The 26,292-nt window shown below is 41.3% G+C and overlaps 1 protein-coding gene across 2 annotated transcripts in view; it reads right to left on the reverse strand.

Moving 5' to 3' along the window:
* Positions 1 to 23,873, reverse strand: part of LOC117761262 (uncharacterized protein KIAA1755-like) — a 29,566-nt gene extending 5,693 nt beyond the window's left edge. Inside the window, exons 1-15 of one of the 2 annotated variants that reach the window (XM_034584977.1) lie at positions 23,592 to 23,873; positions 12,787 to 12,984; positions 10,059 to 11,610; positions 7,670 to 7,873; positions 7,026 to 7,149; positions 5,865 to 5,958; positions 5,623 to 5,709; positions 5,382 to 5,498; positions 2,923 to 3,024; positions 2,690 to 2,838; positions 1,847 to 1,985; positions 1,561 to 1,683; positions 1,174 to 1,371; positions 591 to 1,004; positions 37 to 554 (exon numbers count right to left, since the gene is read on the reverse strand). In XM_034584977.1, coding sequence (XP_034440868.1) covers positions 37 to 554; positions 591 to 1,004; positions 1,174 to 1,371; positions 1,561 to 1,683; positions 1,847 to 1,985; positions 2,690 to 2,838; positions 2,923 to 3,024; positions 5,382 to 5,498; positions 5,623 to 5,709; positions 5,865 to 5,958; positions 7,026 to 7,149; positions 7,670 to 7,873; positions 10,059 to 11,610; positions 12,787 to 12,984; positions 23,592 to 23,594 — 4,022 coding nt within the window. In that variant the 5' untranslated portion in view covers positions 23,595 to 23,873. Of the gene's footprint in view, positions 1 to 36; positions 1,005 to 1,173; positions 1,372 to 1,560; positions 1,684 to 1,846; positions 1,986 to 2,689; positions 2,839 to 2,922; positions 3,025 to 5,381; positions 5,499 to 5,622; positions 5,710 to 5,864; positions 5,959 to 7,025; positions 7,150 to 7,669; positions 7,874 to 10,058; positions 11,611 to 12,786; positions 12,985 to 23,591 lie in introns of both variants that reach the window. The other variant, XM_034584976.1, reaches the window with a different exon arrangement.
* Positions 23,874 to 26,292: the final 2,419 nt, after the last annotated feature.

A 26,292-nucleotide genomic window follows, 5' to 3' on the forward strand; every position in this document is an offset into this window, starting at 1 on the left:
TCTTTTGCTGAGCTGAGGGAGGGTGGCATCACTTACAAAACACTGCTGCCATTGTTTTCTGTTGGTGTGAGTAATGTGTCTGGGGTTGTTGAATCTTCAGGGCTCTGGGTGGAGGCTGTGCATCCTTCTCCCTCCACTTCATGACTGTCTCTGATCGACTTGCAGCTCAAGTTCCCTGACTGTAAACTCCCGTTATGGGAAATGGGCAGATTTAGGAAAGGCTGCAGATTTTGTCGGAGTGGCTGTGTCCTGCCCTGACAGTGTTTGTGTCTCACATTCAAAGGTGAAAAGCCAGAGATGCTCATCAAGGGAGAGCTGACACATGATCCATCGCTCAGGGACCGACCCAAGCCCTTGTGCGGTGGGGAATCATGGCACACTTCAGTAGACTCCCAGCTCCTCAGATCGACCTGGCTGCGGTGCTCTCTTGGCCTCCATTTGGTCTCTGGATGATTGTCACTTTTATGTGGAAAAACTGGAGTCATTTTTTTATTTTTAACTGTTGCATCAGGTCCTTTCTCACTTTCTTTCAAGTCAGGTTTTGAATGGTGTTCGGAAAATGCAGCACTGGTGCTTTCTCTTTCATTTTCTGAAATATTGACAACCTCTTTCGGAGAGGTTGGCTGCATTGTCAGGGGGCGTTCATCCTCCCCCACCTCACTCCTTTTCTCATCCATCTCCGTCCCCCCATGTTCCATTTGAGAGGCTGCAGCTGTGGTCTGCTGGGTCTGCTTCTTATCTGCTCCTTTCTTCTTCTGCATCTCCTCAAGATGCTTCCTGACTTGTTGGCACTGGACGCAAGATGCATTCCATACCTTTAACACCCCAGAGGCCCCGGATCCCACTGCACAGGCCTTAGCTTTCAGCGCCTGGAAGTGCAGGGTGGAGAATTCCCCACCTAATCTCCTTTCATACATCTGTAGTGTGCTTAGGGTCTTAGCTGAGTAACACCCCTGCTCTACCTGCTCCAAAAAATGACTGCATTCCTTGGCCAGGGCCGACGCCTAGAGAGAGAGAGAGACAGAGAAAAGTGAATTCAGCATTTGAGATTCAAAGGTTAACTCATATTTGTTAGAAATATGCAGAGAAAGGGCAAGTGGAGGCAGAAAAAGAAGAGATTTAAATTACAAATATCAAGTGGGGAAAAAATGAAACAATAAAAAAACCACAAACCTGAAAACAGAAGCGGTGAATGTGCACCAGTGTGTCCAGGTCCTTGTATCTCTTCTCTGCCCGCAACATAAAACCATCCACATTGGATTTGAAAGAACTGATCAGGGTAAGAAAAACATCTGTTGCAGGGCTGGAGTTGCTGGCAGCGACAATTCCCTGGGCCTCCGTCACAAGGGTCAAGGCGTGGTGTTGTTTCTCCTGAGATAAACAATGAGAAGTCAAGTGGAACTCTCTGTCTGCAATCTCTTAATCTACCGTTTACTGTTATCAGCGCAGCCATTTAAATATTTCTGCAATGGGAGATTCAGCAGAAAATGTTGGCATGCGAACAGAGAAACAGAGAGCCATATAAGGATAATGTCTTTTAAACCCCTTTTGGAGAAATACCTTGGATTGAGTGAGAAACTGTTCAAAGTGCTGCAGAGCCTTTTCAGTGCCCACCAGGGTATCATCTGTTGTGTAAGAGTCCACCAGTCTCGGTTCACCCTCTCCATTGAACCAGGTCCCTGCCTGCAAGATGTAATGTAGAGTTATGCAACGTTGATTTATAGTTTGGCAAACTGTGATTTTATGATTACATTTCTTATTCTAACAGTCACATACATAAAGAATCTGACACCAATACTTCACAGCCCTGTCTAAAACACCCTGTTAGTGAACAGACTGGTGGTACCGTGCTGATTTTGGCTTCCATGTCTCTGAGCCTGAAGAGAAACTCCAGGTGCTGCAGGGACTCGTTGGATCTCATCACCAGCATGTGGAGCTTCTCCTCCACCTGGTTGTACAGACTTGTTACTGATTCCAGACCATCTCTGCAGGCACGAAGAGACACGTATTATAAAGAACAACAGACTCAGACAAATACCACACAGCACTCTCAGATATAATCCTTTCTTAGTTTATTATTATTGAATTATAGTGCTGGGAAAAACCCTCCCCTTAAAATAGAATGACATCAGGAGATATAAATGGCATTAGGATCTTAGTTTGCCAAATATTTGAGCAATAAGTAAAAAAAGGCTTTGGGATGGAATGCAAAATAATTCTGCAGACTCCCTTCAGGTTCTTGCTGCCCTGTTAAACTGCAGTATGTACTGTAATTAATATATTGTACTTTTCACAATTCTTTCAAACAAATAAATAGATTGAATGAAATTCTTTTTTCAGCTTTCACATATGCATCAGTTAGCTGATGAATTTCAGTTGGCACATTCATTTAAGATTAAGTTCTGTCCACTTGCTGCTGTGCATATGTTTGAAACACAGTTTGGACTATAATTTAAAACACTGTTTTATACAGTGGTAGAATAAATGTTCAGATTATACCACTGGGGAAAATCTGAATAAAAATCATACACGCATTCATATATAACCTGAGCAAAAGTATGTGAATGAGGTAAACGATTGATCAGACAATGCTGATTAAATGAAATTTGGGAAATGATGTTACAATGTGTTCCTCTCACTGCACTGATCAGTATAAGAGGCAGAACAACATGTCAATACATTGTGATACCTGTAATCTTCAGACTGTGGAAATCTGAACTCCTCTTTCCTCATCCTGGCCAGTGCAGCCCCTCCTTCTCTCTGCAAAGTCACCAGTCGAGTGTCCTCCAGCACCTCCTTCATCGAAGCCCTCTGTTCCTGAATACACTGCTGCACATCCTGCAGCACATACAAAATCCAAATGAAGGCACATTTCCTCAAATAAATATATCATAGATCAGAGTATGAATGTGTGCGTTTTACCTGGGCAGTGTCCAGTGTCTTTTTGCTGCCATCCACTTTCCTGATGGCCTTCTGCAACAGGAAGTCTGCCCCTCGCAATTCAGCCATGAAGGAAACCAGTTTCTGAAATGATTTAGGTTCAAAAGGGAAGATTGGTGGAGATTAACAAACACATTTGAAAGCTTTCTGTATATACATCCTCCATCAGCTGCAGAAAGCACTACAGGCAGGACCATCCTGAGGCCATGCACTGAGAAACACAGGAGACTGCCCTCAGTGTGCCGCGAGCTATGGTAGAAAAACACACCAGAAATACTGAACAATGCCACAGTAGTTTTTTCAATCTGACCTTTACTTGGACATCCTGTATTATTGAGAACTTCTTGGTCACCCTTCCCTATGTTTTTGTAGACGACACAGCTATTGCATACAGCTGTTCCTCAGCCTGTTTCCATCCTGTGGATTAGTAGGGTTTTTTCCCAGGCTTTGTAGACTGAGACCCCTTCCAGAGGATTTAACAGGGTTAGTGCCTCAGGCCAAGAGACAATTCATAGTCAGGGTGAAATAAACCCATATGTACCTAATTACGCGTAATCACCGCCAAGCACCACGGCGACTGTCAACAAAAGTACATTCAGAATGCTGGAGAAATTAAACATTTTGCTGTTGTTGAACTAAAAGACAACACAGTGTGTCTATAGTTAGCAGAGACGTACTTGCAGTGATAAAAAGGCCAATCTCAAGCTTCATTACAGCTGGAAACATATAGCTGAACTGGGTTACAAGGAGAAATGCTCTTGGATAAAGTTAATGCTCCTCAGCGGAGTTTGCTGTCCAACAAGCAGCTTTCACATGACCGCACTCTAACAGGGACCATTTCATGCTCAAGTTTTGTGGTGAGTGAGCTAATGGCTAAGACGCTGAAACCCCCATTCAGAAGTGAAGGAGCCTGGTTGCCACTGCTTATCTGCTAGAGTATTATGGCCAATTGAAGTATGTAATAGGAAATTAAATAGCCAATGGATAGGAGGAAAAGGGTTCCCCACCCCTGTTTTACTAGTTACGCACGTTATAGTTAAAACAAAGAATAATTTCCCTCTCCGTTTTCATTTAGGGGCTTCAAGATGTAAAATAATTCACTAATTCACAAACACAATTCATAAGAAAAGAGACGGAAAACATAGTTCTGTTTTCTGTTGCGGGAATATGTTATGTAATCACAGATTACTCAGATTTATCCTGCAAACAGCTTCTACACTTCATTAACTTTATTAACACTGTAGGTTAAAGGAATGTTTAAAGGTTCCGTTTGTAGGAGGCTGTGACATCTAAAGGTGAAGTTGCATATTACAAACCAACTAAAAAGCCCCAACAAAGGATTTTTGTCAGACTATTCTTCTGTGCACAGTCACACTCATTTAATTTACGATAATAAATAGTTCTTGTCCCTTTCAAGGATAGTTGGGACCTCAGTGACAATCCAGGAAAACAGTTAGCGTCTCTGTGCGTCATGGTCAGTCAAGCCGTTTTCAGACATGAACTCCGGGTAAAATCCAGAGCATTGGCTGCAGAGTTTACTCAGACTTTGCCTTACACACATGCACAACACAGCGAGAGGTTTCCTGCACAGACACGTTCACAGCAGCAACAAATTCTCTGCATGATTCAGACGAGAGGTGGTTCAGCCGGGTGCAGCAGGCAGAGACAGGAAGTGACGTATTAACTCCACTGCAGAGATCACGTGATCATGTTTACAGCACCACGACACCGTCATAAGCTCTTATCGACACAAACTCTCTTGACATCTTCGTCAGCGTCATCAACGCCCCCCCTCGCTCATGGTGAATCCAGCGGGGGATCCCCTGCTGTGTTCACACATCGACTTCTCCTAGATTTCTACGGACGTTATACTAGGAGGCCCGGCGGATAAAGTCCCTAGAAACTGCGGAGCGTCTCACTCTGACATTTTCGTCCACACATGCACCTCGTCCGGAGAAAATACGGAGGAACTGCGGAGCTCAGTGCGTGTCTGAAAGCAGCTATATTAGTGTCTCTGAGTTGGTCAGGGGTACCTGGGATCTACAATGTAAGGACATCTGGGTCTCCCAAACATCAAAGATTTTCCATCACAGTCTGTACTCATCAGTGCTGCATAACCACTATCCACCCCCACTTAACTGTCTGTAATTTAAACTGTAATATTTAATCAAACTTATCACTTAGCTAGGACTCTGCACTTTATCGTTGTAACCATATCCTCCCTCCTCTCAAAAGCCAAAGCTCCATGTGGCATTAAACAATAATAGAGATGATGGATGCTTGGTGTGGGTGTTTGGATAACAAGTCATTTCCAGTGGGTGAGCTGTGGTTTTACAGAAATCTCTTCTGAATCCACGGGAAACTCTTTATCAAAGTGAATGCTTTGGGATGTGTTACCACAGCGGTCACTGTTCTGCAGACACACACTGAACAGTCATTACCTGGTGAAACTGCACCCAGTCTGTATGGCTGTAAGTAAAGGTACCGCCCAGGTCAGATGTCAGCTGGGAGGCTTCCACTGTCTTGTTGAGGGCTTTCATAGACGTCACCATGTCCATCTTACAGGAAAAGACAAAGGATTTTTAAAGAAGGAAGGAAAAATAGTCGTCTCTGGTGTCAGATCTGACTAAAATAAAAAGAAAATACACAGAAAAGGTACATGAGAGGTGTTTTATTTCTGACCTGCAGCCCGGGCTGTTTTTCAGGGCGTGGACAAGTGTCTTTATCCATCAGTATGACGATACTGTGCACAGCATGAAGAGCTTGTTCCTGCAGCATTAAACCCATCAAAGGTTAAAAAACCCTGTAAGGCCTATTGACTTCATTACTGATGTGATTGTTTTTGAGGTGAGGTCTGTGGTTTATTATTCACTATGACGTGTGTGTGTGTGTGTGTGCGTGTGTGGATGTGTGTGTGTTGTAACCTGGGCCATCAGCAGAGCTTTGTAGACGTGGAGAGGGGGAGGCTTCTTCCTGGCATTGATGACCAAAGTCATTCCAAGCTCTCGAACCTCTTTCCTATGAAAAACACTCATTCGTGTCAGCCCATATTCATTTCACATCAGTGGTCTTTATGTGATGCAACATTCAAATACGCTTACATTTACTTTTTCTTAATCAACTTCCCAGATCTGTAATAATCTATGTTATTTCCCCCTGTCATCCACACAACCACCACTTCTTCACATGTCACATTTCTTTAACACCCTTTTAATGCCCTCTCCTCGGGTAACCGCTGAATGATCCGATATCAGACTTGGCTGCTAATTCTAGCAAGGCACTACATGCCAGACAGTTGGCCATCTGCCTGTCAGTGTGGAGCTCTTTACTGTGAACCAAGCTCTCTAGGGCCGTGGTTCTCAACCTATTTTCAGTGATGTATCCCCTGTGAAATATTTTTTCATTCAAGTAGCCCCTAACCAGCGCAAAGCATTTTGGTTGAAAAAAGGATGTAATACACAGCGCTGTGCCATCAGTGTCTGATTTATTAAACACTTATATTTTATTGAATATTTATTAAATAACTATTTTTAATGGATTTTTGAATGGATGCTAATTTTAAATATTTATTTTTTTAAATCTCACGTACCCCCTGGAGTGCCTTCACGAACCCCCAGGGGTACACGTACTCCCATTTGAGAACCACTGCTCTAGGGTATGGCTTTTTGATGTTTAAATACTTCATCAAACTCAAACAAAAATCATTGCTAAAGTATTTGGACAACTTTGGGCAGAGGAACAGCACAGGTGAACAGGCACTTGATAAGGCAGACTTATTCATAAAGTTGTGATTCTGCATATTTTTATTTTTAAAACAGTAACGATTAATGGGATAAGCCATAAGTAATCTCTTTGTTTGGGTGTGAGAATATGTACTGTATCCAAAGTCTGCTGTGACTGCTGACATTTTTTTTTAAAATGATGCTCTGCTGTCCTCTTGTGGTCAATTTGATTTGGTCGCTGACTGGTAAATCCAGATATCAACTAAATCAAATTTCTGCTGATTTAGTGAGGAAATCACAAGGAATGGGTCAAACTTTTTGATCTGTTTAAATACAAAATAAACACGTCATAATTTTCCATACCTTGGTATGGAGTGTAGGTAGAGCAGCATCTGGCACACAGTGTGAGCTGATACAAGGGGCGACGTCCACTCCTTCCTGTCACCATGAACCTCCACAACTGCTCTGCAGGTCCTGTCCCTGCTGCCTGCGAACAACCACACCAGCGAAACGTTAGGTGATAGTGTTTCAGGAAAGGACATAAAATCCTATTTAATCTTTAACAAATGATTTGTTGAATGATGTAAAGTTAATTTGCTCATAGATACTTTGAGGGTTGTGAATCTTCCAAATTATTCAATAGCCATGTCACATTATTTGAAGTTTTTGTCTTGAAGACCTCTTGACGCTCATATAAGAAAAGTAAGGGGCTCTAGTGACTGGCTGGGACTCGCAGTCATTTGAACATCTGCTCAGTCACACCCTGATGTTACACGAGAGCTGCTGAGGTCACAGGTGGCTTCTTAAAGTCACAAAGTGGTCAAGAGAGACTCATTTGAGTCAAAGTCATGAAAAGTAATGAAAAGTGCCGTCACAGTGCAACATTCTCGTGCACTGACGTACGAGTGAGATTTTTAAGATGCAGAAGTCCTAAATACTTGTTTTCCATAGCCAATCACACTTAATATGGTCGAACTGATACATTAGTGTAAAAGTGTTAAAGGTACCCGGTAAACAAATGATGCCCAGTTCAATCAGACCGCTGATGCTTCTGAAAGTAGATTCTTCTGTGTGTGGAGACTGAGGAGAGTCTGGACTTGCAGGAGGAATCGCAGTTTGAGGAGAAGATGTTTTTTCTGTCTTTGAGTTGAGGAGTCTGGAGTCACCTCCTTCTGCGGTGGAGGAAGTTTCACTCCTGCTTGAGTGGGAGTCTGTCAGTGGACACAAAAGTACAGGATTCCTGACAATGGACAATGAAAAGCAAAAAATTGGAGCCCGACTGATTTATTGGTTGACTGGTGATACTGGCTGATATGAGTCTTTCACAGACATATCTCTATCTGCGTTTATATTTGCTCATATGCCCCAATATAAAAACTTGAAAAGATGTGGATGGAAAGTTACATTGTATTTAAAAAATATATATTTTCTTAATTCAAATAATACATATTTGGTTATATTAAATCGTTCTTGCCATTTAGAGTTGTTTATAATAAGGTTTATGGTTTAACTGCAAAATGAATTACATTTATTTGTCATAAGGATTCAATTATGACATTTTAGGAATAATGTCTTTTTAATATCTATCAATTGATATATGGGTATCTGAAATGGTTTACTAGCTAACAAAAATCCATACGAGTCAACCCTCGTAAAAAAAAAAAAAATGTGACACAAACGTTGCAGGAAAAACTTGTGTATGTGTAATGTTAGTTGTAGTTTTTCTTGATGGCTTTCTTCTAAGAGTTCTTATCAAGCAGCATCTTTACATTCAGTCCGGTGGCACGTGCTCTCTCATACTAACAGCAATCATTCATTTCTTCAGCTGTAACTTTTAACAGCCCTCTTTCAACACGGACCTGCCCCACACAGCTGCTCAGCCGTGTGCAGACACAACTTAAACATTGGACGTGGTAACTCAGTAACAAAACACTGTGGCGGCCTGGCTACTAAGCCTGGCTTTGATTACAGACATCCTAACTGGCCTCTCCTCAGAGCCAACAAAGCCTCGCCTGTGCTCGCTCTCTTTGCTACTCTAATAGTTCATGACAAGCATGTCTCCAGTCAGGATCTCAACATGGCCCTCTGAGGGCAGGCGGGTGCGTGCCAGCGGGTGCAGGGGACACAGAAACCTCCTTCTTGCATGTTATACTGTCTCTCTACATCAGAGGAATGCTCTGCTCTTTCTTTTTACCCGCTGGTATCAGGCCCTTTCTGTCATTGGGGTGCAGCGTGCTATTTCCGTTCACTCCCTCAGAAATGGGAATGACGTGAATGCAGCCGTTCTGCTAGAGAGCCCAGGCGGCAGTGGGAGGATCCCTGGAGGAAGATCATACTCAGTCCTGACCTTTGACCTTTGAACCATTCTTTCTAAAGAGTCCTTCTGAACTGTGACCCTCAGTGTTGTACATTCCCTTATAAGCGAGTTTCAATCTGCTCAGTCTGTTCAGTGGTTGTTCAATCATTCAGCAACATAAAAGATGTCTTTGTGTGAAATAAAAACAAACTGTGTGTGGGCGAGTGTTTAAAGAGATACTGCACACACAACATGACATACATTAATGCTGGATTTAATATCACTTTAGCAAATGTTTAAAAAATATACATTTATGGGTTGAACATGGCGCCACCTAGTGTTCAAACCGTCTCGGCCCTTGCAGGACCAAAGTTTACATACGGTCAACCTTTCTACCTCATGGTGTTTATTTATATTTGAAAAAAGTTAACTCTCCTAATCAAAGGGGGGCTGCCCCCCCGCCACCAGTGACCGCTCTCGAGTGGGAATCTGGAAAGCTGTGCTCAAACACCTAAACCACTACATCGTCTACCATTCACACACACACACACACACACACACACACACACACACACACACACACACACACACACACACACACACACACACTGTGGTCTTGGCTGTGAGGAAACTTTATACGACCTGTCTCTAAAGTGTGTTTGCTGCTACAGTAGTTGTCGCTAATTGGTGTGTTGTGTGTGCGTGAGTGTGTGTGTGTGTGTTCCTGTACTAGTGAGGACATTTTTGGAAAGTGAGGACATTTTGACCGGTCCTCACTTTTTCAATGGACTGTTTGAGGGTTTGGTTTCAGGGTTACTGCTACAATTAGGTTTAGGTTAGGCTTAGGGTTGTAATTAGGTTTCGGTTAGGGTTAGGGTTAGTATTTAGTTAGTTGGCTAAGGTTAGGGTAAGGGGCTAGGGAATGTATCAGTGTCCTCACTAAGAAAGAAGTACAGAAGTGTGTGTGTGTGTGTGTGTGTGTGTGTGTGTGTGTGTGTGTGTGTGTGTGTGTGTGTGTGTAAAGTTACATTTTAAATGACAATTAAATATTTAAATATTTTATGAAAAGAAGAAATCTTAATTTGCTGACTCTGCTTTACCTTTTTTCTGAGACAGTCTCTCCAGCTTCGTGGTCACCTGATCCAACAGTTCAGCTTTCTTACACAGGATTACACTGGAGATTGTTTCAGGGCAAACATCACTTTGGCTCCGGTTGTTGAGTTTATAGAGGAGCGGACTTCTTTTGGGTGTCTCTGACACTGTGGACAGAGACCTCAGCTTTACTTTGTGTATCCCTGATGGTTTCAGAACGTCCACCTTCTGCTGTGGTTTCACGTCACCATCACGCGTCTCCGAGAACACATCTGATCCCGGAGGCTCGCTAGTGTTTTGTCCTAACTGGTGGGAAATCAGTTTCGTCTGAACTCTCTGACTCTGGCTCAAACCAGGGGTTGATTTCAAAACCGTGGGTGATTCCTTCATAAGGTTTTCAGACTCAGGGCTTGTAGGAAGGTCTTTGAGGTTAGACACAAAGTGTTCTGTTGTTGGTTCACAGCAAGGTTTGTATTGACAGAGGTCATGACGTATCACGGCCTCTTTAGAGTGGTTATAAATGCTTCCAATTTCATCTATCGGAGCTTCAAATCCCTTGGATCTTAACTCCCCTTCTGCACAAGGGCCGGCCTCCTCCAGGGCAGAGAGTAGGTCCCTGCTCCCTCTCTCAAAAGGGACTGGGTTCCTCAGTGCTGCCAGGTACGAGTCTCTATACCGACACTTCAAGTCATGATCGGTCAGCTCCTGTCCCAGCTTCCTCTGGCTGCATGGCGTACACGGCTCCTCTGCATACTGAAGGGTGCGTCCACAGGGGACACCATGCCCAAGTGGTACAGGTGGAGGGGGTCTCACAGGTTTGAACAAAGCTGAATGGGGTGGATTCGGGTGGCTGTCTCTCTGCTTATCCACCAACGCCTTCCCTTTAGCGATATCCACCAAGTCCACATAGTCCCCCTCGATCTCTCCATAGTTACGACTGTCCCACGTATTAGGAGAAACCCAACCCACAGGTTTGATTAAAGGTTTGGAGCAAGATTTTGGTGTGCGTCTTTCATATTCCATTTTGACAAGTTTAGAAGAACAGTGCACGGTTCTCATAGAGGCCGACATCCTGTCTTTTGCAGGAAGAAACATGGCTCCCATCGGGAGGGTGGAGGAGTTGAAATGGGAGGTGACTGAGATATGCTTCGGCTCAGGAGGGGCCTCCTGATACATGGGCATGATCTTAGGCTTATCCAAAAACTCTGGGATAGCTATCTGGGCCCAGGGCAACTTGATTACTCCTTGATCTGTGCAAAGCAAGCAACGTGACAGAGGAGTCCCATGGCGTCCTTCATTGATGTCCTGCAGCCAGTCCTCGGTGAAGATGCAGGGGTAGGACGTTTCAGGCACGGGGGTCTCCTCCACCTCCCGACCGCCTCCTTCCAGAAGACTTTTGAGGACGATGCGAGCCGCTTGGTCCCCGAAAGGTTCCACTTGGAGATAGAAGTCTCCAGGACGCAGTAGCAGAGGGTTTACAGGCGCTAACTGGATGATGGTTTTGTCATGGAGACACAGAGGCCAGCCCTCACAACGGAAAACCACATCAGAGTATCCAGCCTAGAAAAAAATACAATTTTGTTTCAAATTTGCGCAACACAAAAACAGTTTTCTCAGTGTTTAATTGATGTATTTTCACCCTTATGTCAATACAATTGATTGCCTCATATTATATAGTAATTCCAAGATGGCCCTGTACAAGTGGCAGCTAGTTACAGCAGCTCAACCCTCTTTTCTGTGTTTTTGTGTGTTTCTGTACTTTTTCCAGCATTTTTTGTTTAATTTTGATTGTACTGCCTGTTTTTCATATTTTTATTCTGTTTTCTATGCATTCTTACCTGCCTGCTGCTGTAACAACTGATTTTCCCCAGTGTGTGGATCAATAAAGTGTCTTATTTTTTCTGATCTTATACATGCACCACAGTCGCATCAAATACAGACAAAAAAACTCAAATCTAAATAGGCTAATATCTGAGTACCAAGTCTCACACTTTAATTTAACTGCTCCACCTGTTGTTTTCAAAACACTGTAGACAAAAGTGACCATATTGAGTTGGCTCGAGGTGAATGGCTCAGAATGGTTTGAATTAGTCTCTTAACTGATTATGGGTGTGATTTGGGTATAACCAATGCGATATGTCAGTCAATCTCTCTGCTTAAAACCCAGGTGAACTTGCACTTTATCAGTTTGCCAATTAAAGGCAGATGTGACATAATTGGCACAATTCAACATGTGCTAAATAAACCATGGATTTAAGACATTACGTTATGATTCTCAGTTCATAGTAATGATGAGTGTCTTTATAGCGAGTTCTATGAGAATTTAATGGATGTTTATTCCCAATAGACTTAGTAAGTGATGGTCTGTATTTATATAATGAATTTAAATATATATTTCTTCCATATCTGTGTTAAGATGAGTTATGTCTCTGACAAATTGCAGCAGGTAGTATCTTTGCCAAACACGTTTTCCCCCTGGACCGTAGGGATATGTGATTTCTAAAAACCTAGTCTAATCTGTGTAAAATACTAAGTTTAACAGATGTCACTGTTAAAACCCACTCCCTGTTTTTAGACTGCCTCTAAGAGCAGAGCTTTTCCCACCAAACTGAACAACTAACTGCATTAAATTTCCTGTCATATATTAAGTGCCTCTATAAAACCTGCTGTTTAGGTACATCAATTTAAAAAATGTGTGCACATTCAGCATATTATAAGGAAGAGGATGATACGTACACATGCTGCCTGTTGGACACTCTCCAACAAGTGTTTGGAGGGGATGAGGAAATCTAGCAGGCACTGCAATGCATCTCCGTGGTAACGCTCCTCAATGGTGCGAAACAGCTGGCTGAGGACGATGGGCGCCGTGGCCTCGAAAGGCGGGAAAAGGGCCGAGAGGGCGCTCTGGATGGACGAGTCCAGAGATTCTGGATTCTGGAGAACAAGAACAGACGGAGGTCAGTGACATGAGGTTTGTGTTGCTTAACAAGTCATGGAAACTACATGTGTCGATGGGTTGTTGAGTTCACTGCCAGTCTGATTCTATAGAGAATGTTATATCTCAGGAATGCCTTGAGGTAATTTCTTCACAATTGGCAGAAACATTGACTTACACATTAATTTTAATTTGGTTTCAAAAGTCATGGCCACTGTTATTTCACAAAACACGTTTTTGGCCATAATCCTCACTCTAATTATAACAAAATTTCACACAAATATCTAATCAAATAAATGAAATCATGAAGTTGTGACATTTTATATCTGAAATGTCAAAGGTCAAAGTTCCTGTGACATCATAATCTGCAAAAACACTTCACTGTCAATTATTGAACAGCATGACTCAGGGGAGATTTCCTGTAATTTGACTGGCTGGCGGAGGCATACAACCGCAAGGTAGTGATTAGGGTTTAATTACAAACGGTTCCTGACTATTATTACTGGAAAACTCATGTTAAATACATTTAGTCACAGCTGGAGGAGTAAAGAAAAGTACATAAAATCCCCCTAAATCAGTTCAACAAATTTCAAAGTGATTAAAGAATCACATCACCTTCCGGAGAAGAGGTCCAGTAATGGTCAGCTTTTTCTCATTACCTACACTTTGGATAGTTTGTGGTTAATGCAAAGAAATGTGCTCTTCTTAGTGTTGTGTGCAATAGGGGTGAAAATGAGTGCCATGTGGAATGTGGACAGTAAATTTCGATGTCTGTTTGGATTGGACTTTCCGTAACATGGATTTATTTGCAGAAAGTTCACTTGGCCAAGATATGTCAAAACCATATTCTCTGCAAATGCAAAATGACAGCACAGATATTTTTATAGGCCTTTTATGCCGGACTGTAGACCTACTGATCCCCCCCCCCACAGAGTTTTCGGTTTAAGAAAAAGGAGCAGAGAGAAACTGATATGCTTTACAGCTTGAGCACAATTTTGGATGACTCACAAGATCAGATTCACCAACATCATGATCAACTGTACATAGGAATTAAATAAACAAATTAGAAACAGTTTCAAGAGGACAAGGTCTGATCCTACTCAAAAATCTTTCAACTGTACCTGGAGATGATTAAGTCTGTCCTGCCTGAGTGTGTGCAACCTGTCTCATGTCTGGCCAGGACACACTTAATTTGAGATGGTGTATTAGCAGACCAGGGTCAGCGTCTGAACCTGTCCAGAGTGTCACAAAGGCATCAAAGCAGATGCAGGGGCTTATGGTTTCAGCACAAATGGCCATAAAGATGCAACTGTGTAAGATGACACCATTTTCTTTCAAGAGGCACGCTTGCTGCTGGTGTTAAGTGCAAATCTGCTTTTGGTTACGTGTCTGTGTTGGATGAGCTGCTGACACCAGGAATGAGTGTCAGCAGTGAAAAGTTCTGCTAAATGTACTGAAACTATACAGATGAAAAGAAGGCCTCTTTGAAATGATTAGATTAGTAAAACAGATGCAAGTGCACGAAATGTAGCATTGCAACTTTTCCTTTGCATATTTATAATTTTTAAGTATTATAAGATTATAGTATAAAAATCAATGGCAAATTCCTGCTATCATTAACGCGTCTACAAACATGTAAATAGAAACATGAGACTGCGCAGATTTGCACTGAGCCACATGTGTATGTCAGTGTTCAGGGTTAAAATATGTACATACAGGAACCAAATATTTGATTTAAAGACATTAACAGCTCATTGTGGAACAGTTCCTTGCTAAAAGAATAAGTCAAGTGTTTTTAAAAACAGACCCTGATATATAGTTTTTATTTGTATTGTGTCTGAGGTAGTTTCACTGAACTTTACTGTGTTCATACAATACTTAAACAGGTCACTAGATGGCGCATGAAACTTTGTAGGAAGCTAAAACCTAAATACAGAGTCAAGATTTCTGCGTGTGTTTCTCCATACGTGTGTGAAGTGTAATACTCCACGGAGCCACATGCACGTTCCCCAGCGTCATCATCCCAGAACCATGGGATCCGATCCTTGTTTCCTGAGCTGACAGACGAAGCAACAGACTTCAGGTACCTCTAGGCCTCATGCTAGCAACATGAGCATGCTAACATTAGCACGGGTAATGTTTACCATGTTAATATTTTTAGCGAGTAAGTAACATTTTGCCAATTGTCATTAAACATAGCCCTATTGCTGATATTTGGTATAAAAATATATTTTTTGTATTTTGATTTGATGATGAGATTACATGAGTTATGGAATTGATAAGTTATTAAATTCAAATCGACCTAATATTGGTCAAAACATTTCATTAAAATGAAAAACAATAATATAAACTCATGGTTGCAGCCATGCCCAAAGCTAACATGGCTAAAAGTCACCAATGTGGTCCACTTTTCTAAATAAAGAGGATCCTTGGTTAATCTCTCTAGGAGTCAAATAATCTACAGTACCATGTTGGATTTCACGGTCATGTATGATGTGGGATATGGATTTAGTGTTTCTATATATGATTTGTTTTTAATTTTCCTCATTTAGAGTACTGTATACCAAAATGTACAATTGTTCCTTTATTCACTCACAGTGTAGTCAAATAAAAGCCTCTTTGAGAAGAAAAGGAATAATATTCATGTTGAGTCAGTTGAAAATAAGGACTTGACACATATTTTACATCTGGACAGGTCTTAGTGGCCAATCACAGCAGGTTATGCTATTCATACAAGCAGTTCACAGTACCCCGCTGTGTAAATCTCCCAGCTCCACAAAGGGCTCTGTTTTTAGCCCCTTCCTCATTTAGCTTGATGGTCTGACTGAGACCAGAGACTGGCCCAGTGTAAACACAAGTGCTGCAGCTTCAAAGACCCCGCACTGGTTAGCACTGGGACTGAACGAATACTAATGTGAGCAGCTTCGATAACAAAGGTCATAAAATTTCAAAAGTTCATGATTCACAGAATGTTTCACGAAATCATTCAGGCTTTGTATTTATATACGTTTTTGTTTGGTATTGTACATTTGGTCTTTAATGTCTGCAAACTTAAATAACATCAATATCAGTATTTGACCACTTGTAGTATTCTCTGTATCTCTTGCATGTCCTCAGTAGAAAGGAATGCTTCTTTTTTTGATTTGCACATCTGTCACAATAGATTAGGAAATGGACAACAGAATACCTTTGAGGCTGATTCGTGAATGGTAATGCATCACAGCTGTTTTCGACTGACTGCAGCCATTCAGCTTTGGGCTCTACTGTACGTCTCGTAGCTAAATGTTAACCTGAGGTCATATCTAATTAAACACAACACTGGGAAGCTACTTTACTTTACTTTATTTGACAGGGCCACAGTTTCTGTACTGGCCTTAGAATATAGTTTCCCAGCATTAAAGCTTTATTAAGACCAGTGCAGCCTTGCATGTGTGCTGTGACGCAGACGTGTAGATTTGGTTGCTGATTCCACAGATTTATTAGAGCATGTCAACTCTTTTATAGACTAACCAGTCCTTCAATTACTGCATTTGCTTAGACTAAAACTGTAGTGACCGACTATCATAACATTACTCCAACCTCATTTGAGATTTAAGCCTCTTTGTTAACACTCCGGCTGAAATGTCTGGATTCTCAAAACAAAGAAGTTTGAGACATTTCCCCCCTGAGTGGTGGTCCTCTCTGTGGGTGGTTTGGTGAGTGATATTCATATGAGTGAACCCCTCTTGAGATTTTACTGAGCACCACTCAGCTGGACCCGGCTCAGACAGGGTAGGCAGCCAAATGAAGTAAGGGCAGGGAGGAGGGTGGCCTGCAGGCGAAGCTCGCTCTCCTGTATCTCATTACGTCTGACAAACTGCCAGATAACTCTTCATGAATTCTTTTAAGACAAACTTCTTCCTGAAAAGTTGCTTTTTGTTTGACATTAAAAACATTTGACTTTAATCATAACCACAATCAGATTGAAAGTCATAAATTACAGTCATAATTATAATCATGGAAAAGTGACAGTAGGCCTTTTGGCTTGTGACCATACTTATACTCGTTAAAACATGTTAGCTAAGTACTTGCACAACTCAGTAAGGAAGCAAAGTCAGACCTGTAAAAATACAGTTACCCTCATTGAACATAACCTTTCTAGACAAAACAGGACGCCTGACTGACAAAGCATTCAGCCTCTGCATTTGTTGCATTTAAGAACTTATCGATAACTGAGTTACTTCATTTTCTCTCCTCCTGATTTTGACTTCTCTAGTTATTCTGCATCATTGTTGATTAATCTTAAAGTTATTTATCTATTAAATTAAAATAGTTTCCTCTGAGTATCACAGTTTTCTCAATGTATAGCAGCAATAGAAACCTAATTACGGCTCTGAAAAGTTATATGAAAAAGTTATGCAAAATTATGGGCACTGTAAATGTCAGGAATACATTTAATGGTCTGGGATGTATGCTTGACTTTAGTGGTCTTTCATTATAATCCACCTAATAATTCCAGAATTCTCTCTGTCTGTCTATGGAAAGCATATTTCAAGAACCATTTCTCTTATCAGCTTCACACTTAGCACTTAACATTTTATTTGTATAGTGCTTTAAACAATGCTCCGAGACAGTTTTAGGTTAAAAAAAACCAGAGCAAAAATAAAAGCAAATCACTAGAAATGTAATATAACTCATGCCTTGTCCATTTAAGTGAGGTCAAGAAAAAAATACTTTTTTTTAATAAATACTGGTGCAACAATATCTTAGTCAATATTCACACACTCCAAATGATTTTCTACAGTGTCTGGCTTTAGTGTTTAGTTGCTACTGTATTGTCTGCAGTGCAGTTCAGTGCATCAGCTTCCTATCTGTAGAATAAACTGCTGGTCAACATCAATTTGTTCAGTCCCATGGGAAAACCCAGACACAATCACATGCCTACATCACTATGATAACACATTTTCTCTTACTATATATCAGTGTGTGGAATCTAGCCCATGTTTCCTTATATTTACAGAAACATAGAGTTGCTACTTCTCTTTCCAAGCGTTTACGCCCACAATCAGCCATGCGTTCAATGAGGGGCGTTCAATTAAGCTTAAATCCTGAAGCTTTATCTCAGTCTGCAGAGACTGTGGGGCTTGGTCGGTATCCAGCTGACTGCCTCATTCCACCACCGCCTCCTCAACACATTCAAGACAAGGGGATTCCCTCTCTGCTGACTATTGTCCAGTGTCTGTGGTTTAACTCTAGAAAGAACCTCCGTCTGTAAGAAGATAATTGTTTGACCTGAAATGTCATGCTAGTGTGGACAACAGGCATTTGTTTGAAGGTTCACTCTCTCTTTGTCTTGTCTAGCATTTAGCGAGGGCTGGGAGGTTTTTGCAAAGTTGACTATAAAGCAGGTAATTACAGCTTTTTTCTATGTTGCCTCGGGCTTTGGCTAAAAGTCAGATTTGAGCCACAGTATAAACAAAGTGTTGAGGTGTGTAACACACAATTTGAATCTGTGTCATCAGGCACAAAGCGTCAAAAGATTAGCGAAGATAAGCTGAGGAGAATGTGATTTTAAAGAAGATTAACTTCAGCTAAATGGACGCAGCTCGTGATGTGACACGCTGAAAGGATTTTTGCTGATGTCTCTTTCTTGACTGGTCATCACATTTTCTTGAAATCCTCATATTAAATGGACTGTCATGCCCCCACATGGCTAAAAAAACCAAAACTATAAACAGAAGTGACAGTTTAGTTAAGTCATTCCGGTAAATCCTGAATACTGCCTTCATTTTGGCATGTGTGAACGTGCAGATGTGTCCGAGAGCCTCAGATAACACCAACTCAACTCTTACAAACACAATCAGAGTGGACACAGAGGGCTGATGGGATATGATGCTTAACCACAAGATATATTATCACGAGAAAGAAAGGGAGAGATGTCACAACTAAGTTGTGTTCACATGTGGATTTCATCTTTCTCTTACTTGTGGTTTTAAAAAGCCACAACAAATACATTTGCAGTGTCTGTGTAAACCAGTAATGGTTTTACACAGCACCCAAGGGTGGAAAGATGTTGAAATGATGATCATTATCACAATCATAGTCACTGTCTTAGTCATATAATCAAAAACGTCTCTCAGCTACTCCTCCTTCTTCTCCCCTCAGTATCTCCTGTTTGGCCATGAGACAGTGGCGTCTTTGTGAGATCCACTCTTGTTAAACTCAGCAGAGGGCCACTCCATTCAGCTGAACCATTCTAAATCCTTTTAACCAATAGAAAAAAAGCCTTTCCAAGAAAAAACTCCCACATCGCTGCTTCAAATCACTTCTGAAGGAGTTAACAGTGTGTGCTCGCTCAGAGAATTAATGTAGCAGGGTCCCTGCTATGATACATTTACTCACTCATTTTGTAGTTCAGAACTTAATCATAATAACAATAATATAATAATGTATAAACTGACCAAAAGAAGACCCAGTATTGATCCTTGAGGTACACCAACATTACAGTTAAGATGTGTTGATTGAGTATAATTTTAATAAAAATAAACTTTATTTATATGGCACTTTTCTTAATAATGTTACAAAGTCCTGTACATGAAGAAAAAACAAACAATTAAAAACCAGACAAGGCTGTTGACTAAAAGGACATTTGCCAAATAAGAGATAAAATAGTGAAAATGACCAACAAAAACATTTAAAACAGTATAAATAAATGCAACTCAAACCTACATTAAGCACTTTGCAAAATGAAGAGGGCAGATAAGTAGGGAGTAAGGTTTCTATTTCCTTTTTTTTCACATGCTGCATGAGATGCAGTTTACACATTACTTTAAGATTTGCTCATTTGATTTTATCCAAAGTGTTTAGACGATTCTGAATCTGAGAAGAATGAACAATGAAGGTCTAACATCATAACATGTAATAATCTGCGATCTCACCTGAAACTCTCAAAACACACTGCTGTATAGACTCATCCTGGAAGTATTTGCCTTTATGAAACAATGAACCAAGTGTGTGTAAATCCAACATAAATCTCTGCTGTCATCTCTTCTGAAATCACAGACACTGACTCATTACTGTCATTCACGGCAACCACATGTTATGAAATGTAACGTATAAAAGCAGCTTTTTAAAAACAATTCCTTTGTCGTTCTCTGCTCTGGGGATGGTGTTTGAAAGCTGCACATTTTGACAAAACATATTTCCTGTTATGTCAGGTCAGCATTGTTTTTAAATCACCACAGGATCAGAAAAATGTGATGTTAAAGAAATGGCGAAATGCCTGATGACGTGATTCGCAAGGAAGACAGCGCTTGTACAGGCTTCAATGCAGGTAAGCCGTAAAAACGCTTGAATGAACGATGAAATGTCTAAATGCACATAAAGAAGAAAAAGTTCACAAAGTTCAAGCTGACTTTTTTTGAACATGAAGTCTCCTGGATCCAGGTTCATTCACAAAGCTTACATCTGGCAAACTATTGGCAATACAACTCTAAATGCTTTGTTTTTGGAAAGTGCAGCTCGCCTTAATAGCTCCCATAGACAGACTCATGATGTTAAAATACCTACAAGATTGAAGAACATTAAACGTGCGAGTGAAGGAAGGCCCTGTGGAATCCATTCGTCCACAACACAAGGAAGTTGTTTGTTGGTCGGCATGTAAGTGTGTTTATAACGAGTGTACTCAACACTGACGTCTGCTCTGCTCCTCATTTTTCATCCATAAACATTTTATAGGAATCCAAACAAGTGCACAACTCCACACAAAGCCAGAGCAAAATGAGAGGCAGGAAATCAGAGCCTCTAACCTGCAGCATTAAAACAAACTGCAGTCGACAATATTGAAGCTGGGAGGTTTAATCCTTGTGCACCCACTGTGACAATATTGCATTTTCACGCTGGATGCCACATCACGCTCTTTTCCACAAATCTGACGGAAGTTGTTCAGCTGGTTTTAAATTAAAACAAGCAGAGGCTTATTTTTATGTCAGACTGGTGTGTCGTAACCACCGAAGCAGCGAAAAGACAACGGTTCTCACAAAAAGAGACACCAGAGGAGGCCACGACAGCAGTAACATTCACACAAATGATAATGTTGCAGTAACTGGGTCTCTTAAGACTGCACTCTGAAAACTCACAGACTGAGTGTCTATGGCTGCACGGACAAATCCTCCAAACATTTGGCAGTGCTTCTGTTTTGAAAACACTCTGCACGGCCTCTGTTGACTTTGACCCACTTTTGTGAAACATAGATAATAAACACAGTGAAAACACCGTTCACAGAGCCAGGACGACTCTCAGACCCTCCACTTCCTGACAAAAAAAAAATTGAAATAATTTGGCTCATACGGCTCCTCAAAGCACATGTCTGCAATTATTCATATTCTCTGTATAAATCACATCGCTTCAGTGTTTAGATTTTGTCCCGGTCTGGCTCTGTAGGGCTCAGGCAGAATCACAGCGAGAGAAGCAGTCGGCAGAAATGGAGCACGCATGATGTTGTAAAGATGTGATGACTTGTTACAGGCAGGGGAGGGAGCTACTGAAGACTATCCCATGACCGTCAGAGACACACACACAGAGCTGACCTTGTGTGTGAACTGTGAGACTGTCTGGATTCTCTCATGCAGCATGTCCACAGTGTTTTTACACAGTTCCTACATTCAGTGATATGCATATGGTTGATAAAACAAAAACAATAGAAACTTTGTCTTATGAGATGATGATCTGAAGCTTCCTGATAATATAAAACAGGTTATGTTACTGATAAAATGGCTGTGTATGTAATGATGATCTCACAGAGAGGTATTCTGCAGGTTCCCTCAGTTCTGTTTGGAAGATTTAGCATCTTTCAGCTGTTGTTTTGGTTTCAGAGCCCTAATATTTCTGGTTTAGTTTAGTCTTGGCATTCATTAACAACATTTCTGGACACAGCCAGTATATACAGTTTTTAGCCCAACATTTCTAATAACAGTGGGCTGCAACGCTCAGCAAAAACAATCAATAACTACAAAAAGAACTGCAAACAGCTCAAATTTGCGACTAGCTAGAGTGAATATTGGACACAGACATGATGCCAAATGAATAGTAATGTTGCTCTGTGTCTGCTGTAAAGATGATAATAGGTTCATGTTGAATGATGTTTTAGAAAGATTTGTGCCATAAAGCATTTTTACCATTGTGCATGAACCAATGAAATACCTGCTAAGCTGATACTAAACAGGTTTTGGAAAGATGAGCACAAACCCCAAGAGCACACAGCCATTAATGCTTTGCATCAACTTTGAATAAACTTTGAATTCTGCAACAGACACTTTGTCTGTGCTGCACCAGACCTCCATGTTTACTGCACACATGCTGCTGTAAGGTCTTAAGAAGAACGTGCTTGACCTTGCTGGTGAATGAATGACTCTTGGTGGCCCCTGTCACACAGTAACTAATGCAAATACAGTGCACACCAGCATGACGGGGCTCTGGGTTTTGTATTTTTTGTTGAATGTTTACTTAAGATAGAAACCCCTGGTCACGCACAGCACAGCGATCTAATAATTTTGACTCTGCCGGCTCACGACTTTAAGACGGTGGGTGGTAACGACAGCATCAGTCATGTATTAAGAAAAACAAACAGCCAAGGCTGTAAAAGCTGATCAAACAAGTGCTGCAGCGGATGTGAGGGGAGGACAAAGTGCAGAGATGTTCGTGACGAACAGCCAAGTCTGGACATCTTTAACTATCCTTCCCTCCCGCTCTCTGTAAAACCATCATTCATCTGGTGCACTTGGACACATATTATGGGTATGACTCCATTTAAAGAGGGGAACATCGGGGAGATTCACTAAATACATTCTTAGTTGTGCTTCATGCATCATTATGGTCTTTATCTGCATTTATTTGATTGTTTTCAGTTCCAAAAAGTTCAAAGAAACCACATTTTCCCACAAATCCATCGAAAAGGGTCTCACATGTTCCCATCCTGTGGTTTTCTCACTGCCATTCATTTGTTTCTGTTGTTATTGGGATTAGACGAAGCCCTGTGATTGAACTTTTACAAGAGCCGCAACCCTGATCTAAAGAATCCCATCATGTACACATGCAAAGTAGTGGACTAATTAGAACAACAAAACACTCCACTCACTGGAGGCTTGTGTGCCATCTGCATCAAATAAGCTCTAATGAAAAGACTTCAAGAAGCAAAACAAAGAGACAATGTGCGTCTCTCCGTCACTCGCTCTTAAAACGCTTGAGATGCTGCGGGATGTGAGACAATCCCACCAACTGTGCTCAGGATGCCAAAAAGGTTTGGAGAGTGCAGTGACATTAGCCTTGTTTTGCCTTTTGTGTGTCACAAAGATAAGGTTTCATAAAAAGAGAACAAAGGGGATGCAGCAGTGCTGTGCACAGTTTCATGCAGCCGAGAAGAAATCGTTTGAAAAGGGCTTGAAATTCTGTCTCGTTTGCTTTGTGTCCAAAGTAGAACATCAGCAACAGTCTGGAGAAAACTTCTGTGAAACAGTTCTGTGAAAACCACTAAAGTCATGGTCTGAGTTTAATGGGTCAGTGGAGCACCTCAACTCTTCAACCAGCAGACAAGATCTACAACCAAAAGTGAAACCTGATGATACTTTACCATCTTTGCAGGAGTTTCTCTTCTTTAGGCAGAAAGTTGTTTTCATCTTTGTCCCTGATATTCCTCTGCAGACAGCCTCCCTGGGCTTAGTGCTGACGGAAGAGCCATGTTTTAGTTTTAGTGCATCAACAACAGGAGGTGGCTGAAGTATGTCCACATGACAGTGAGGCGTCTTGACTGATAAGCAGGCAAAGTCATCTCCAGTCTTCATAGACTTTTACACAAGTCTGAAAGCGTAGCGCAGAACGCAGCTACGATTGTCAAGCCGCCTGTTGATCCGCCTCTCACTTCTCCGTCTACTCTGAGTGTTTGGGGGTGAGAGAGGGAGAGGGAGGGAGGAGGGGAGGCAAGAGTGTCTCAGAATGGGAGGAGAAAAGCTTTCTCTTTCAGAGGAGAGGAAATCCCCCTTGAGACTTTTCAGAGTTTCTTCACTCTCTCAAACCGGCTGGCTTTATCACACACTAACTCACACATACTCACCTTAACCACACACACTTTACTCCTCAAATGGACACACAAAAACATGTCAGCCTGTGTGGAGACAATCCCTAAATGTGTAAGTGTAAGAACTGAAACATTCCCATGTCTACATCCTGTAAACACACACAGGCACACGGATGCATTCATGCTCCTTTGGCCCAGCATCAGAGAGCTGAAGAGATCCAGCCCCTCGCCCATGGCCCCTTTCTTTCTATTTTAATCACAGGGAGCTTTCAGAAGGCTAAGTCAGTCTTTCTCCTCTCCCCTGTCCCTCATAGACGTCCACCGTCTGCTCCGTGCTTTCTCATTTCCTTTCTTTAGCAATTGTCTTCCGGCAGACTGCCCAGTCTTTGACTCGTATCAAAGCGGAAGGGCTTCCCTGCAGAGGTCCAAGCCAAGCGGCAGGCATGTGAAGAGTGGAGTGACTATACCTCAACATTAGGCCAGAGGAATGTGAGGGTTACACCCTCTGGACTGCATTTTACATCTGAAGTTGGAAGATATATAGAGAATGAAACCCAAGACTACGAGACTCATCACTGAGACATTCCTGGAGGAAAAAGATTGACAGGCCGTCGTTTATTTGTGCCGGCTGACGGCCAGAGATTCATGTGAGCGAAGCTGGTTTAGACAAGCGGCCTCAACCTCTACCCGTCTGTTTGTTCGTTCAAATTCCTGGAACTTCATCTCTTCATTAAGAAAATATGTTTTATTTTAATTAAAACCTTCTCTTTATTCAGCAGGTAGAGTTACAGCTGGATATATGAAGAGTGAGCCTCCCTCTTCAACTCTCTCAGTATCTGCGGTTTCCCCGCTCTGCAGAAACAGCCGTCTCTCGAACATTCCTCACATGTTTTTCTTTCACTGAAAGCATGCTAATTTGTCTTTCACCCTAAACCACAAAAATATGTAGGTGACATTCTTCAAATATGGCACACATATGCCGTGACTGATTTCTCCTTTTTGTTTCAAACTCACATTCTCTATTGTTTCCTTTGTTTTCCTTCCTCCTTAGTTTCTTGGCAAAGGATTGCAACTTGTTTTGTTTTTTTGTGAACATCTGTTTTTAGAAGGGGCTGAGAGGACGGGAGGAAAATCAGCAGGTACATCAGCGTCATTCTGTGTCTGAATCACATTCCTCTAGATTATCTGCTCACAAGTATTCGGGATCTTCTTAACATATTCTCAAACATGACAAATAAAAACAAGAGAGTGCACATGAAGCCATAATTGCCAGCTCACATTAATACAACAGTATACACAATAGGGGGAAGTGCAGACATGGACATATTATCATGGTATAAAGCAGCTTTTCTAAACGACTTGCAGGGTTTCTGCAGGTCCTCAAGAATCCAGATATAAAACTACAAATTAAATCATTTCGAATTTAGATTTTAAACATTAATTGGATTATAAAGTCAATGTTACTTTTATAAAGTTGCATTCGCCTCAGTTTCTTTTCAAATGTTTTTGGGAAAAACTTAAATTGTATTGCGACAACGAAACCAATATAAAACCAATAACCACTAATGCAAACTGCAGCATGGTCAGATTTTGTTAGAGCACACTCAACCGTTGTGTTTCAGTGTTGTGTGTGTGGACTAACATGGCCTCTCCTCATCAAAAAAAAAAACTTAACTTTTACTTTAAGAAGCCGTTAATATTGTTTATGTTAATGTCACTTTTATCTAATATGGAAAAGTGCCAGTTCTGACATGTTCATCAAGATTTGTCTCGACAACTTAAGATTTTTTTTTAGGATTATTAAAAATAACACACTTGAAGTCGGCTGCACCTTGTGCAAGAAAACACAAAGATTAAGACCTTTGGCATTAAAGTCAAATGGGGAGTCAGAAAAACTACAGCAAACACAAAGTGCACGTATACATTGTGCGTGTACACAACAACTTAGGGACCTGACCTAATATTCACCATACTTTATGTCCAGTAAGGATAAGAAAAAGGTTTTAAATGGTTTAGAATTTTTCTTTAAAAGTCTAAAATCTTGTTGAAAACTGCAGAAAAACTTGCATCTTCGCACATCTACGTAATATTGATAAACTTTCGTTTTATTTTGGTCTTATCTGTATCTAGTCACCTCCATTAGTCATTCTCCTTTGAGCTCTGTGGACCATACTGATATTTCAGTTTTCTTCAGTGTATCACCTGCATATCTTTTGCACTGGCCCCAGCTGATTTATGAGAAATTGAGGAATCTACT

The sequence above is a fragment of the Hippoglossus hippoglossus genome, chromosome 5 (genome assembly GCF_009819705.1).
Source record: "Hippoglossus hippoglossus isolate fHipHip1 chromosome 5, fHipHip1.pri, whole genome shotgun sequence".
Lineage (NCBI taxonomy): Eukaryota > Metazoa > Chordata > Actinopteri > Pleuronectiformes > Pleuronectidae > Hippoglossus > Hippoglossus hippoglossus.